The 17,851-nt window shown below is 32.5% G+C and overlaps 1 protein-coding gene across 1 annotated transcript in view; it reads left to right on the top strand.

Moving 5' to 3' along the window:
• Nucleotides 1-220: 220 nt before the first annotated feature.
• Nucleotides 221-17,851, top strand: part of LOC108739427 (probable nuclear hormone receptor HR3) — a 39,862-nt gene continuing 22,231 nt past the window's right edge. Inside the window, exons 1-4 of the mRNA XM_025980899.1 lie at nucleotides 221-1,855; nucleotides 2,577-2,952; nucleotides 3,446-3,673; nucleotides 16,054-16,219. Coding sequence (XP_025836684.1) covers nucleotides 2,763-2,952; nucleotides 3,446-3,673; nucleotides 16,054-16,219 — 584 coding nt within the window. The 5' untranslated portion in view covers nucleotides 221-1,855; nucleotides 2,577-2,762. The remainder of the gene's footprint in view (nucleotides 1,856-2,576; nucleotides 2,953-3,445; nucleotides 3,674-16,053; nucleotides 16,220-17,851) is intronic.

Raw genomic sequence — 17,851 nt, 5'->3', positions numbered from 1 at the left:
GATGAATATACCTAATACAGAAGGTATTAGAAAGACTAAGAGAACGGAGGTCACTTTGGAAGTCTTAAGAAATAGGTTGGTAGGACACTTTCTCATACATGAAGGGCTAGTTCGAGACATTTTAGAAACAGAAATAGGAGTTAAGAGGGACACAGCTAGACCTGGATTAGATTCTTGTTCATAAACAGTTAGGGATGTGGGATGTTCTACCATAGTTTTAGGGAAATGAGAAGATTAACTATGGATAGGGGATATTGGAGGTGCGTGTCTAACCGTCTTCGGACTGATGACCCTGTTACGATGGGACGTATACCAATTGTGGCATATCGTAAAATTAATGTCATCATCATAAGGTTGTCAGTCCTAAGACTGGTTGGACACGCACCTCCACTTTTTTCTATCCTGTGCTAATCTTCGCATTTTCCTAAAACTAGAATGTCCAATATCTTCAATCATTTGGGCACAGTAATCTAACCTAGGTCTACCGATATTCATTCATGCAGAAATATATGTTTATATGTGTTCGCTGTTTTTTTTTATACAAAATACATTGCACTGCATTTACATCGGTCGTTAGATCGCTGGGATTTTATGATCACCTAATTATCCTTCCACTTCAGGGGTCGGTTAATACGATTGCTGCAGTTGGTAGTACCTGACGCACTTGGTAGTGTTTTAAGAAGGATCGCCGCAGTTGGTATATTACCAGTATGATGACGGGAGCAACGCAATGTAATGAAATATAAAGTTGCATTGAATATTATAAAGAGTAAAATATTATATTTTACCTACCAATTTATTAAAAAAATATATTAAAATTTACACATATGTGACTTCGTGATTTTCGGTGTGAAACTAAGTACTAACTTTAAAGGCCCGTAGTGCCACCTGCAGTAAGGTTAGCTTAGATAAAATGCTGGATTAATTTTTCTTTCGATATTTATTTTAATTTCCTCTTTAATTGTGTGAAACACGTAATTATATATAGTTGTAGGTAACATTTACTTAATGACTTCATGTGCAATATATTTTATGTCCGTAATTTGGAGACAAAAAGTCCTACGTAACGCAGAAATAAATAACGCAACACACCTAAACTAAACCATGCAACACGCGAGCATCAAACAATCTATTTATAACAGTACACTAATGTTTCCTACCTTTCCAAAGAGGGACAAATGGTGCGGCTCAGTTATCTTATTAAAATCTAACAGGTGAAACTGTGTTGTCAGAGCAAGTGTCTCTGTGTGTTAAATATAACGCTGTAATGCAGCGGTTACATTTCTGTTTTCGTTTATAAAATTAAACGAGAAAACCCATCAAATTGGTTTATAACAGTTGCGAATGAAATGCAAAGACGAAGGGTAAAAATACACACATGCAAGAAAAATTTGCAAACAAAATAATTAAAACGTATACAGACATACGTGTTAGAGACAGCCAGTTTGTGTTAACGCTTTTACGTTGCACCCGGCGAGGTGGTCTTCAAATTTTATTTTTTATCATCTCAGTTAATGTTCGGGTTCGTTTTCAATTTATTTCTAGGTCTAAATGGGCCCAGACAGATGCAAATTGACACTTACAAAATAAAAAACTTAAACGAACATAAAGTACATATGTTTTCCGAAACGTCGCGTCGTACGTCAACAAAAAGCAGCGTCCGTTGTAAAATTATTCTCGAACCGTCCTAATTCGAATATTCTAAAATATACCAATAAATAATAAAAGATATTTCTTTCATATCCAATAAGATATTCAACAGAACGCATATGTTTTGTTGGTGCATTACAACGTAATTTATTATCAAAAGATGTACAGCATCCGTTACTCGCCTTGCTATAAAAGCAGTTAAACAGTAAGCTATTAAAGAATAACTTTAAACAAACAAATAAATGTCCCATTAGTGGTAGCTACTGTTTAGTTCTATTATTATTAATGTACTTGTAGAGGAGCAGAAGGGATACATAATGTGTTGCATGTGGAATGATAATATTCAATTAAAAATTAGAATCGGATGATCTCTGATCGTGAATATTCCAATACGTAATTTAAAAATTTGAAGAAATTTGCAATCAGATTTGAAATGACATTTTAGTTTAAATCTTTAAAATTGTTTTTAATACGAGGGTCGAATGCAATGAGGCTGAATGTATTTTTGATTTTTTTGCCATACTATAATTATTAACAAATAAATTACATGTATAAACATTTTCAAAATTTTTATTGTTCTTAGTTCTTAGAATTGAAATTATCGTATTTCAAAAAAGATTTACATAATCAATGTTCTTTTTTCTATTTTCTTGTAACTTTCAAAATGGTTTTCAATAGAAGATATAATTTAAAACAGGATATTCAGTACTCTTTTTAAGTGTTTGAGTTAATAATTATGACGATTGAATATTATCTATAGTACAATAAATTCTGATTTTATAAAATTAATGATAATAATTGGAATTGTAACTAAGGTAGATATGTGACGGTTGCCGAAAAAAAAATCGAGAATATTCGGTCGAATTTTAAATCGATTTTTGATTTAAATACTATTAGTACATTTCTAATTCTCAGCATTAAATTAGGTATAGCAAGTGCTTGCGATACATGTGCACAGAAACGATAGAGTTCTTCGCGGGGAGTGTTTGTTGTGTTAGCGGTGGTAGCAGTTTTAAAGGTTTGACTCGGGGGACAAGTGAAGGTGGCCATGTCTTGTCTGATACTGATAACATACATCACGTATTGTGAATATAATAGTTGTGCTCCGCGAAATGGATTCTCTTCAAGAGTTGTTCAGTGGCGGCGGCGATAATTGGTCGGTACATTCGGGGCGCGAAAGTAGCCGCGACGAAGGCGACGTTTCATCGGTCGACTCGACAACTCCGCCTCCTCAGCCTCTACTGGGCAACGAAAGCCAGTTACAGGGTGAAGATAAAGGCAAAAGCGCGAACTCGATAAGAGGTTGGTTTGTTGTCGATCTGTCACATTTTTTATGTTGTATTTTTTGTTGGCTCGTTAAGAGTAAAATTTTAGTATGCGACGGAAGTTGCGCGCGCAGTATGCAACGGAAGTTGCATCGCAGCGTGTAAATGTCAACTGCAATTCAATACATCGTTCGATATGATTACGCAAACAAAAGTCAGTGGTCAGTGATCTGTTGAAACCGCCAAACGTAGATCATGATTTTGGTCTCTTTTGATCACATCAGCACACAGTGGACAGTTCTGACAGAACACCGATCAGTTTAGGCTTTACTACTGACTCAACTCTCTTTTGCTCGGTCGTTTCATGATGATATTTATTGATTACAGTTTTAATAATTAAATGATACATGTGATATATGTATATTTAAGTATCCAGAAAATGGTACTTTGGTTTTGGTAAATGTCCTCTTAATTTAATGTTTATTTGTTCCTGGAATGACATTTTTATTAACAACAGATTTTCTTTTCAGCACAAATCGAAATTATCCCCTGCAAAGTGTGTGGCGACAAAAGCAGCGGTGTTCACTATGGTGTTATCACGTGCGAAGGGTGTAAGGGATTCTTCAGGAGGTCACAAAGTTCGGTGGTGAATTATCAGTGTCCGCGGAATAAGAACTGTGTAGTGGACAGGGTGAATAGGAACAGATGTCAGTATTGTCGGTTACAAAAGTGTCTTCGGCTGGGAATGAGCAGAGATGGTGAGTGCCCTTTTGTTTTTAAGTTCCCTTATCATTAGCGGTCAATAAATTCTCAGAAATAAGCAACACGATTTATTCATACGAATATTTTCATTTTTAAGTAAGTGTAAAATATATTGAAATACTTAGGATAGTAGTAAATATACTGACAATAACTTGATATTTTCACTTTCAAAACCAGGGTGAATGTACTAATATTTTGTTAATGAACTATAATATTTTGACATTAATTGACTTTTGCCCTCCTTTATAGTAATATTATTTTATGTTAGCACATTTAGAAAGAAGAAGGCTTGGATTTTTCATATTTCGTTAGTAAAGCAACTGAAAAAGGCTCTTTTACGAATTATTAATAAAAACGGTTAATATTAGCGTGAAATCAAGGTATTTGCAAGTATATGTACGGTACCGGCAAACCCGACTTTAGGATAAACTACCATCAAACCAATTAATCTAAAAATTAAGATAAAATTTCAAATCAGAGCAACCTAATCTACCTAACCAACCTAACTTTCAAGAGGAGCATACACATTAAAATGAATAAATAAATTAGAAAAAATTAAATAATTAGAATACGGTAATGGTTTTCACGGCCAGTAGGTGATTGAACTGATGCTGTCTTGATTAGGGTGTAAGGGTCCCGTCGTCGTTGGCGTTGCTTCCTAACGTTTCGCTAGTACGAGTGGCGAGCATCTTCAGAGGTCTTTCTATCTCCGATGTTGGAGAAATTCGCCGCTTGTGCTATAGCGAAACGCTAGGAAGTAACTTCAAGTGACGACAGCTTTTAGACCCGAATCAAGACAATATCAGTACACTTAGAATATGATTAGTTTGAAATTAAAATAGTAATTTAGCCTAGGCAAAAGTAGTTTATGCTAAAATTGGTTGGTATCATTTCAGGACAAACTAATAATCTGGATTAGGTTAAAGTGGTTAATCATATCACTTTTCGGATTAACTTATTTGATTTGAAATCGAGTTTGGCCGATAACTAGATTAAAGGTTCCCTCTGATTGATATACATGTTATGTAAAGTGATATACACCACTGATAACGGTGACCATTCGTCAAAATTTGGACAGATTCAAATATAAATAGTTATTAATAAAATTGCAATTTTATGGTTCCTGAAGTTTCATTAACAAACAAAATACATAAAAATGTTACTTAGATTTGTCTTATCATCTGTGAGTGCGTGCGTATTTTTATTAATCTGTCTTCCTCTTGGAAAACACCGGGTGTGTAAAATGGCTAAAACTCAATGTGCTTACCTAAATACTTAGTTAAATATACAATAATTTTTGATTGAAATGATGACTAGTAATTGTTACAATTTCCTAATGAAAGTTTGTCCACTTCTTTACAAAGCACTTTAACTTTTATGAAGTTCTTCAACATCCGTTTAATCATACTTCAAAAGAAAAATACTTCTTCAAACTATTTTGATTCAAACTTTTAAATTCGCGGAGTTTGTAATTTGTTTCCAAAGGAAACTGTAGATTATAAATTAGAAACTCGTTTAGGGATAATATTATTGGATACTTCTCTTGCCGTTTAGAAATATATTTATTAAATGTGATGAATTCTTTTTATTTTCATTTCTAGTATTGATGTGCTTTAGTAATAATGTGTATGACTGATGCAATATTTATGAATCATTAAGAATTCACACAAAGTTTTAAATACCTGTTTTGCTTATATATATTTTGTAATTTCATTCCGTAGAAAATAATAATGTTAATGTATAAATACGGATTATTAGAATCAAAAATCAATGATAAAAGATAAAACTTACTAATAGGATCATTCAAGTTTTTCTTTTATGCTAGAGTTGAAAATCATTTTTTTTAAGTTTTTAGTTTATTACTAATGAAGGCATGGAAGTTGCTTCATGATGGTAAAATTGATTTACTGGAGATACATACTTGATTAATTGAATACTGGAACATTTAAGAAGTTAAATCGTTAAAAAGTAACGCGTACTATTCTTAATGATATTATAAATAGCAGCTTCCTTCTATCAGGTCTTTATTTTTGTTAGTGTACAATGCTACAATGAATGGAATATTTTAATTATATCCTCAGGAAAATTGGCCGTTTTTATTAACTTAATAATTAAAGATTAACTGGAACTACTTGAGTGACTTCATTTTAACGTAACCTACAACTATTTTATCTGCCAAAACTTTGGGAAAATATACCGTTTTCAATCTCAAAACTGGATAACACGTCAATGTAATGATGTATTAGAAAAGAATAATCAGCCGTCTGCTGAATATTGAGTAGGAAAATTATTAAAAAGTTTTACTACAAAAATTTTAAGTTGTGTGGCAGGACCTTCGTCCTATACAACTCAAATTAACGAGGATGTGAAAATTTACGAACAAAACCAGCTAATTTTCAAGTAATTTTTAAGTAAATGGGTATACTGGGCTACAATTTTCATGGGTAGTTTTTGTAGCCTACTCCTTAAACATGTCAATTTCACGCTAACCCTTTTACTGACTGTAATAGGTGAGCGTTTTCTCTGGTAAAATAATAAAGTGAACTACAAGAATATTAACCTACAAAAAAAGGGTAAAAATACATTTTCATAATCTATCTATAGCACAGCCCAAAGCGTTAGAAACTCAAAATTTTACATAGACCATCCTTATATTTTCACACCCTTATTGATTTGAGAAGTCCAGGGTGAAGGTCTTGTCACACGACCCAAAATGTTTGTAGGTCAACTTTTTTATTAATTTTCTTTTTGAACTATCTTACGATTCTAGCAAAATAAAATTGATTGTATGACTTTAATACATCATATAATTGAGGTGTTTTCAGGTTTTCATATTTCCATTTTCTAGAATTTTTAAGGTTACACTAAAATGTTGCCACTTGCGATGTTTCAGATGAGTGACAATTTGGAAAAAACGTGGACTGGTATCTACAACCGACGCTAATGTGCTTGTGCAAAATCGCCTTTTGTCGGCCGACCTGTGCTATAAGTCGTAGTCCAAATGTGTGTCTCTAGTCGAGGGCGTCGCGGAAAGAGATATCCTTTATCCTTTATCATTTATTGAACAGCAATGTTGACACCTTTCCATTTTTAATTCGCTCACACCTTGTGTATAAACCTTTATTTCCTCATAAACATAAGGTGACAATACTCATATGTAACATCACATCGTAACAAATTGCTATTTTGGAACCGCGATTCCCTGGTTGGAACGCTCGGCGCCAGACTTATTAACAGTCACTTTTATTAGTTACTAGGTTTTACCCGCGGCTGCGCTCGCATTGATGTCCTAAATACGTGTCAAAGGTCATCGATGATCACATGACTAACTTTCTATCGCTCTAGAACGCTATTTTTTTTTCTGGATAAAAAGTATCCTTTGTCCTTTTCTATACCCTTGACAATGTGTATATTTATATATATTTCACGATAGGTTTTACTGGCGGCTTCGATTGCGTTGATGACCTTAATACGTATGAATGATCATCGATGATCACATAAGATTAATTGTCGTATCGCTCTAGAACAGTGTTTTTTTTTTCTAGATGAAAAGTATCCTATGTTCTTTTCTCATCCCTGAAAATGTGCATATAAAATTTCACCATAGGTTTTACCAGCGGCTTCGCTCACGTCGATGTCCTAAATACGTGTCAAAGACCATCGACGACCATATAATACTAATTTTTTATATCCGTCGGGAACAGTATTTTTATTTGAATGTAAAAGGTATCCCTGTACTCCTGACAATGATAATCAGTTGATTAATTAAAGCGTGAAATAGTAATAAATAAACAAACAAGCAAACTGGCTTTCCTATTTATAACATTAATCGTAAGTTAGGATTTTTGAAATGATCAGCTTCAAAATCGATCACTGTATGTATTTTCATTTTCATACATATAACCTGTTGCATAAAAATACAAAAATAATACGTACGATTAGTACTCTTCCGAACTGTGAATATTGGAATCAAAATTAACGGTTCCATTTCGTAATAAGTAATGTTTGTTTTTAACTGGAAAGAGTAACGATCTCTCAATACGTGTTTAGTATTTACCTTGTAAATTATTCATGTGTGTGCATTCAGATTTGTTAATGTACATCTTGATTTCCTTATTTACATGCAAACACAATCAGAGGTTATATTGACTTATCCACGATTTATTGATTGATACAATTATGTTAAAAGAGTTTATCGATCTTGGGACAAAGTCGAATATTTTCCTTTTACCTGATCAATATTTTCATAACGCAAGATCAAGGTTGACTGTTCACTCGGTCATAAGTTACTTATATTATTAAATGAAGTATTTCTCCGTTAAGGTGCGAATAGGTGGTCAAAAATTTCGAATTTTTTCTTGCAAATATTTATTCGAATTTGATTTTTGATCCCTATTTTCTTACCTCGTTGAAGTTGGTATGGCAAAATTAACAGGCAAAAATAAAAACCATGGGATAATTAGCCGTAAATTAGCCGCGACCCGGGAAACCTGAAAATCAGTTTGCATACCAACTCCAACGAAGTTAGCATGCAAAAATTGTAAAATCGCTTAGAAAAATCCTAGAAGCCAGAACCAGACTCATAATTAGCTGCTAATTAACCGCTGACAATGTAGTCTACTAACCGTGGGGTTGGAATGTTTTTTTCAAAATAGCATCATTTTTTTTATCTTGACGGCCCCAACTATCGCTACAATATCGGCTGAGATTATGGTAGACATTCTAAACAAGGTTTGAAAATTGCTCTGAATATTCCGCAAATTAACCGTAAAAGCCAAAAATAATTTAAAATTGGCCCCAGCGGTTAATTAGTGGCCAATTATGGGCTTGGTTCTGGCTGTCTAGGATTTTCCTAACCGATTTTAAAATTTGTCCACGTTAACTTCTTTTGATATTAGCATGTTAAACTGGTTATAGGGTTACCCGGATCGCGGCTTATTTTTGGCTTTTACGGTTAATTTGCGGAATATTCACTGCAATTTTCAAGTCTGGTTTCGAGTGTCTACTATAATTTCAGCCGACATTGTAGCTATTTTGAAAAAAAAAAATGGAACCCACGGTTAGTAGACTACATCGTCAGCGGTTAATTAGTGGCTAATTGTGAGTCTGATTCTCGCTGTCCAGGATTTTTTATTAACCAACTTCAAAATTTTTAAAAGCTAACTTCATTTGAAGTTGGGTCGCGGTTAATTTTTAGCTTTTACGGCTAATTTACGACTAATTATCCTATGGTTTTTATTTTTAACTTCAAAGAGGTTATTTTCTTGTTAATTTGTATAGTCCATTTATTACATTTATGATAAGTACCTATGTGCTTACGTAGACACTTACGTATATGATTTTTGTTGGATGATATCATTGATTGCAGCATTGATCAGTTTATATACTTAAAATTAGTTAATATAATTGTTATTGTTCAGATAAAAAGTGAAAATTGTTAAAAATTCATGATACTAAAAAATCCAATTATGTAACTAACTGACAGTTTGTCATATCTTTTTGTTTTCTAGAAACGAATAAAAGTAGAAAAATTTTTGTTGTACGTAATGTACGAATTTAATTTACATGTAAACGAATAAATGATCTGAATGTGGTTTTTAAACATTCTACAGGCATCTGGGAGTGAACTGGATAGTCACCCTGAGACCGTCGATCTTTTGACGTAATAATAACTGAGTGACATTATTCACAAAACCGAACAATTTCCGAAACGCATGTTGCACTAACAACTATATGCGGTCCATACGATAAGGACAATAGTTCATGGAATTTCCAATGAGTTATAAAAATTATGCAGGCTTTGTCAGTAGGTACGTCGAAGTTCGTTGTCGTTATCACCAAGATTTTTAGTGTTAAATTTGATCGGTTTTATAAAACTATAACTATTAGAAACTTCAGGGTTGTCGTTGTAACCGATTTTGTTACCTCTGCTCCATCGTATTTCAATTTTTAATCACCTATTTATTACTATTAAAAAAGTACACTTACAAGCCAAAAAAAAATTGAAATCGAAAATATGTGTCGATCAATACCTACTGCAAAATATTCAGTTAATAATTTTATCATTATTTTTTGCAATATATATAATTTTATTTGAATTGAACGTTTTTTTTAACTAAATAATTGAGTACCTAATAAAATAGTTGTATGTATTTAACTGTAAGCGAGTAAAATAGAAATCAAGTGGCAAATTGGTTTTACTTTCCCGTAACATTGTGTAAGAATTGTAATTGTTACCTTTATTTAGGCATTTGTATCCATATGTATGTACGTACGTATGGTAAGTTATGTATGTGACCTCCTTAGCCATGTTGTTACGATAAATCCTAAATAGCGCACGCATTTACGTTTTCATATTCATTTTTTGTTGTAGAAATTGCATTGGCAGTTACTTTGTGAGATGAAATGACGTCGATAAAACTATCAAACGACAGTAATATAGTAACGGATTCATAAGAGAACTAGGCGTTAGATTGTAAACTCTTTATAAGCAAGGATTCATTAAGTTTTCAAACTACTTAATTTCATCTGAAAATCAAACTTCCGATGACCTGTTAAGCAATTTCAAGCTAGTTGAAGTTTACGCGAATTATTTACCCAATTATGAAATTAAATACTCTTAAACATTTCCTGAAGAAATATGATTCAAAAGTCTTTCATTATTGAAGATTGTTCTTTGTTTTAAGTACGAAAGGGTACCTACCTATTAAGCAATTCGTTAATAGTGAATAATTGGAAGCTTCATGTCATCCTTCTTCTGAATATTGTCAACACAGACTTGCAGTTCAATATCAAATTCATTTTTCAACATATGTATTACACTAACGAACTGCAAAGTTTTATTTCTGACATTAACCCCTAAAATAGACATTTCGTTTGTTTTGAGCAGATTTTAGCCCAGGTAATTTTATTCAATAAATCCTTACTAAAAAGTTACCTAACAAAGTGTGATACAAAATAAGCCTAACAGAACTACCACGTATACAACGGTGTTTTTGAAATAAATAGCAAGCTTTGAAGGGTATTAACTGTAATACGGATTCGAATCGTAAGGTAAGTAAAGCAGCGTGGTTAAGGACCTAACTGACCCTCGACTGTATTTTCAAATACGTTTTTCTCGAAAACGGTGGACTATTGATCCACAAAACATTTACTTAATTTTCTTGTTTTATAGTGCCTTAATCACCTCCTGCAAGTTTGCTACTTATTTCAGAAGCACCCTTAATATGTGGCTATATAAATTTTATCGATATATACTACCCACCCACTCAATGTAAATTCATCGTAACCGTTTTATTTTTCAACACAGCTACATAAATATGCATGTAGGTATAACATTTTCACGTTTTAGTTACGAAGTGTCAGAAAAATAAACGTTCACCCCCATCATGTTAGCGCAGTTTTACTTTATGCATGATTTGTTTAACGATCATTCACTAGGAAGGAGTAAGATTTCATTTTCATTTCAATGCAAAACTTCAATACGTTTCAACCAAAGCAGCCGTACGTATAACGTAGGCATTGCAGATTTTATGAGCGGAATATATTGAGTAAATTTTGTATTGCGATACAATATAAGTTTGCATGAAATTCCAGCTCATTTTGCAAACACCCTTTCAAAGTCCAACGAACTGCTGCTGTATTGTGTACGCGTAACAAAACCTTTGTGTAAAATTGTTGCTGATTTTTTGTGGAATATGAAAGGTCCTTTTGAAAACCATCTCGAAAAAATTGAATTCGCTTTTTAAAGGACAAAAAAAGTTATCTACCCTTTTTAGAAAAGTAAGTGTTAAAGACAAAAAAAAATGGGTAAAGCCCTTGATTAATTTCGTTGAAATCGGTAATTCACTATAATTAACACTCTACGTATAAGATATGTTTCCGTTCCACTTGCGTACAGTCACAGTTGCTAATATGTGTAACTGTTACAAGAAAAAATCGCCGGATAAATAATGTCGTAGAAGGACAGAAGAATAAATTAAATTATATCTTGAGCCCTAATCCTTCAAAAAGCCAGTTAATCAAAAAATAAAAGAAGAGGTCAAACAGAATTATATTCTTTAGAGAAGATCAGAATTAAATATGAAAGACAAAAGAAGAAAGAAGCGCTATTTAATTAGATGATCAAATAAAGAATCTTGAATCAGTATGCTACAACCAAAGCTTCAAGACACTGCTTAGGATATTTGGCATATTTTTCTGGGAAAAACTGCCAATTGGAAAACATTATTTATGTATAGATGTTCTTAACTTATTTTAATCATTTAAATCCCAACCATACGCAAGTGGCATGAATGTTTTTCAGATAGAACGCGCACGCAACTGGGATGACACCCAGCGGAAGCATGGGGATAAATCAATGAATTTAATAAATTCATTTTAGTCGACCACATTATCTGTTGTTATTCAATAAATACATTTCCATTGATTTAGAGCTGAAGAAATTCTTAATAATAATTAGACTAAAACAAAAAAAAAATACAACGTGTAATTATACAACACGCTACTCAAGGTAAACTTCTTCAAACGCACAAACATACCGGGATAGGGGTTAAGGAATTGGTTTAATGGTATTATTTGTATACTATGCTTCGCACGGGTGCAATGCTGATAGTAAATATACTATAGAATGTCTTTATATACAACAATCACAGCTTTTTTGTCATTAGACAATACAAACCGGCCGGTACCGCCGCAACCGCTATGTCCCTGCATTTTAAATCTGTAATATCTTCGAAAATATTCATTTAAATTACATGCTGTAAAGGGCCATATTGATCTATATTGAATGCACAATGTATTTAAAAGTACTTAATTGGATAAGGATTAATGCTGTATTGCTTAAAATCGCTTCGTAAATAAGCCATTATTTCTCGTAAAAAGTAAAGGATAAAAAATGGTTATTGTGGGTTATCCCTAAGAGATAGACATATACCATCGCGGACTTTTTTGTAGACCTTTTTAAGGTGTACAATACTGTAGTACATTATTTTGATCTATCTCGTAGGGTTCAGCCAGCGTTTGCAATGTAAGCGCAAAAAAATGTGTTTATTTACGACATCACATTACAAACCTCTAAAATTATCAGTGTTTCTCTACTATATTATGCATGTATTATACATATAAACCTTCCTCTTGAATTACTCTATCTATTAAAAAAAAACCGCATTAAAATCCGTTGCGTAGTTTTAAAGATCTAAGCATACATAGGGACAGACAGCGGGGGAAATGCGTTACATGATTTCGTTACGTAGCAACTCGCATGAAACGAACTTACCTTACCGTGCGTAAAGAAGTTTCACTTCAAAAAGTTAAAAGTACAAAAGATATATATGTATTTCTTATTATAGCTGTCCGATACCTATTTGATTTTTCTAGCACGCAGAGCTAATTAGGTTGGAGATTCCCGTGAGCTCAATAATAATATTACGAACGGAATGTATTAAAACAGAGCAAACGGGTTCGCAGGTTACCTTGACACGAATTGTCCGGAGAGCATGAATGGACGAGACAACGTAATACACACACTTACGTCAGAGAAGTAGTGTAGTTCGACGGATCAATTCGGTCCACCGGTATTCGTCTACTAAACATAATTTATTAGGATTTAAAATTCAAAAGTATATTACACCCAATTTGGCTTGACAAAAAAAATAAACTTTGCTATCTCGAACTTTTTTCATTTTTAATAGAATTAAATAAACACTTAAAACCAAAAATCTCTATCTAACACTTTGGGTGTTGAACCGCGTTTTAGGTTCCTGAACAAGTTTTATGGAGCTTTGAATTTTAAGCAGTCTATTATATTTTGTGTATTTTTAATAGAAGTATAAAAAATATTGGTCATTTTTATACTTTAGATATAGTTTAAAACAAAACACCACACAAAATCAAAATAAACCATATCAAAGCAGGTAGAGTGAGGTTCTAAATCACTGTCAACAAGCAAGATATTTAACAGTAGGTACTGCTTGAAAAAGCGATGGCAAACTAATCTACCAACCTAGTTCATATACAATTAAAATTAAATTGAACTTTCAAAACAATCCTCACATATAAATAATTATTATGTTTTCCTGTTGGAAGTAATTTGTCTTTTACATGAGACACCTATCTATTTATAATTTAGTTCGTATTGGAATTAGTGACATGATCCTTTTTAACCTAACCCCAGCCCCCTTTCTCTATTTGACATTCTCGGTAAGTCCCCATAACTCCGCGATCCAGTAGCCCTCTAGTTCCTGTCAGATCCATCCACAAACCAAAACCCAATATTTATTACCGATAACTATCGGGTTTCAATCAATCAACCAATAATTATTCACTAGAACCTTTCAATAAGCATAGAATTAAGCAAAAACTTGTGAATGCAAAAAGAGTTGCTTTTCCAAATCATATTACAATTATCTATTCATTTATTGTGATCGTAAAGAAATAAAAATAGTTGTTGAATAAAGTGCTCCACAAAATCCTTACCTACGGAAAATGACCCTCTGTTAAACACTGAAAATTTAGATTGCGGTAGTTCTTAAATACATAGTATGGATCAAAAATCGCAATGGGCGCTAAGTCGTGAAAACTCATGCTAAAGTTGTAATCTTCTCAAGAATTTGACAGAGGTCTATTTTTCGTAAGGATACAGTAAAATAGTCCTCTGTCAAAGTCATAGTGTCGCGTTATCCTTATGAACTCAGGGCCTCCAATAGGATAAAGACAAACTTAGTTTCCAAATACGTTACGCTAAATTAAATCTGTCCCATAAAAAGCGTATTAATGACAGTCGAAGTAAATTGAAAAAGAATAAAAAATAATTGTTATTTAATTAATCGTTTTAAAAGTTCTTATGTTGGTGGTGATTATTTACAATTTTTGCTGTTATTAAAGTAAGTGGTAATTAGTATGTATATGTATACTTGAAGTCCTAATTTTCGAGCCGATTAGTCGCCGCAAAGGTTGGGTTAGGTTAGGCTAGGCAAATTAGTCCCGAAAATAGAATTTATTATCATTGACCAATTTGGTATTTAAACGTTATTTCAGTTTAGTTGCTCAGTTTAAATTAAAAGATTTATTGTTACAAAATAGCGAAGCTTTTAAAAACTTTTCTTAATGTTATTAAAATGCAAATATGTATGTAGTAATTTTCAATTCACTGTCTGTAACTGTACTCTAATAACTCTAACTCATGAGATTTCAAGTAAAATAAAATACATATAAGTAACATACGTATTTAGATATTTTATATGCCACTTCACGTAACAAGCCTCGTTTTTTAAATGGTTTAATTCTTTCGTATAAGTTAGATGTATGATGTTTAGATGTCTATTTGCAACTTTACGTTTTACTCAATTAATTATAAAATAACTTACCATTGCTGATACACGGATACTTCTTCCTCTTAGAATAAACCTGAAACAAAGTGAAATTGTTAAAAGAAAATTGAAACAGGTAAGGCAAAGTGGTCACCGAACGTAGAAATTACAGATTTCTTTTTTGGATATTTTTTTATGTCGCAGGAGCTAGAATGCCTAATTTGATGAACATGTGGAATATATTTTTTTCAACTACGTCTATCTGAAAATATTCTATGAGTGAAAATTGTCCTAAAGTAACCGAACTATCAAAACCCTTTAAACAAAGGAGAATACTTTAAGTTGGCTGAAATTCTGTAAGAACTTTCTGATACCACGTCATATTTTTCAAAAGGTGATGCCGCCCTTTTGGTGATTGCACGTAATAGAATGTCCTTATGCTCAGTTCTCAATTGTTTTACCAATTAACAATCAACAAATTTCGAGTCTTTTATTCTAAAGTTTCACTAAATAAATATACGGAGATTTACAATCCGTTCGTAGGGGTTGTTCATAATATACGTTTTTAAATAAAGGGGAGAGAGGGGTATTACTTAACGTGACGAGATGTGACAGAGGGAGTCTACGAAAATGTGACCTTCGCACTTTATCAATTTTATATTTATATTTCTCTTAACTTGGCAGTTAAAATTTTTCATTACGATAGATACCGTAATTCTCCTTACTATTTTTAACTACAAGAAATCGTTTATGGAGGGAGGGGGTAGCTTTTGTGACGTAATATTTCTTAGAGGGTCGCTGAAACTGTGACGAAGGGGTACAAAAATGTGAAATTCTGAGTGACGTATTTTATGGATTATCCCTAAGGTTTGAGTATAACTATCCGTACCGTACATTTTCTACCATCGAAATTCATTTTCTTATCTTAGAAACATTTGCAGACAGAAATTTCATTTTAGTATCTCAGGATGCTTTAGTCTACAAGCAAAGTGGGGAAATGTTGTAAATTTAATGGTTATTGATGATGCATTTTGTATTACATTCTGATTCCGTACATTTTGTTTCAGCCGTAAAGTTTGGTCGGATGTCAAAAAAGCAAAGAGAAAAAGTAGAAGACGAAGTAAGGTTTCATAGAGCACAACTGAGAGCACAAAGTGATTCCGCACCCGACAGCTCCGTCTTCGAACAGACGCCATCGAGTAGCGACCAATTACACTATGGTTACAATGGAGGGTAAGTTAATTTAATTTATTACATTTCAAAAATGCCTTCATTGTGAGGAAAAATTAAACTAATTAAAGCAATAAAGGCTAAAATAGGTTATGGATAAAAAGCTTTTTATTATATAAAAACTGCCCCCTAAATGAACGAGGCTTTTCAAGGATTGCTTTTAATGGTAAATATAGATTAATATGCAAGCAGAATTTTTAGAATATCAAGTACATTTGATGAGAAAATTACCACTAAAAATAATTAAGAAGTAATATTGTATAAATAAAAGCACTAAAAAAATAGGTAAAAGACATGTATACATATTAATTAGTCAAAACACTTTTAGAATTAAAATAATAAATAAATGTGGGACAATCAATTTTAAAACATATTACTTGTTACTTCTATGTGCTTTGCCAGTACCTGATAGCAATTGTTTCTCGCATTTTTAATCATGGAGGGTTGAACCCTTTACCCCCCCGTAGCTACGCTACTGCGTTATTGAACATTTAATTAGTTCTTGGAAGAAATTAATAAAGAATGTATAAAATACACAAATTCCTAGTATATTTTGGAGCAAATTGTGATAGGGATGTAATTAATGACCTAATTAATGTTAATTAATTACTATATTTGTAGTAAAAATTACGTTGTTCCTAACAGCTTCATAAAATCAGTAGAATTTGGATACCTTTTATGTTGTAAACCCGACAAACAAATATTATTTTCTAATAAATGTACAGCTTATCTTTCTTTTTAACACAATATAAAATAATACATCCAATGTAATTGCTAATTACAGCTGTAGCCCCTTTTTAATACTTATTGTAAGATCCGGAAATAGGTACTTTATTAGGTACTCTTTTTGATATATTTACGCTAGTGTTACTTTTAAATGCTTATTTTTCGTAATTATTTATTACATTGTTAATATTACTGTTGTTTGTAAAAGGGTCACATGGGCCAATCCCTGTTAAATAGAGACACACACCATTATGTATAGGCTACCGTATAACAGCAATGTATATAGGATTGTGTATATTCAAGCTACAGTTGTAAGGTTTCCTTTCTGACCGATCATTAAAATCTCCATAGAAATTCATGCATTACGTGTTTATTACCTACTCTATAAAAACGAATGGCGTTTGAAATTTCTTTTCAACGAAGACAACTAATTGAGTTTACTATTTCATCATTCAGAATTTTGTATTTCTTTCTTAATAAAATAAAGGAACAACCTCTATTTTGCTTTCTATAAATTTTGTGAAATGATATTTCTGGTAAGGTCAGTTTTTTTTTAAACCTAAAATTACTTGAGAATATAATAGAATACACATATGTCGAATTCATTATTTTTTCGCGATTTGTGTAATAATTTCTAAAAATAGAAGGAAAAAATTCGAAATCACATTTTAATGTGTAGAACTTAGGGGCTGTGAATAAACTATATGCTAATATATAGTTTTGTAAATGAGGGTCTGGTGAAAGAGTATTCTGGATCATATGGAAGAGGGGGTTGGATTGATATGAACGTCGCTTTTATTATGAAATATTTATATGAAAATTCATTTTTCGAATTTTTTATCCACTACATGTTAATGAGGGAAAATTGTTGCTGTTGTCAGACCCTCGCCGGGAATCGAACCCGGGACC

Source organism: Agrilus planipennis, unplaced genomic scaffold (genome assembly GCF_000699045.2).
Source record: "Agrilus planipennis isolate EAB-ADULT unplaced genomic scaffold, Apla_2.0 scaffold4, whole genome shotgun sequence".
Classification (NCBI taxonomy): domain Eukaryota; kingdom Metazoa; phylum Arthropoda; class Insecta; order Coleoptera; family Buprestidae; genus Agrilus; species Agrilus planipennis.
The sequence above is the reverse complement of the archived record's forward strand: the minus strand, read 5'-3'. Positions and strand labels throughout refer to the sequence as shown.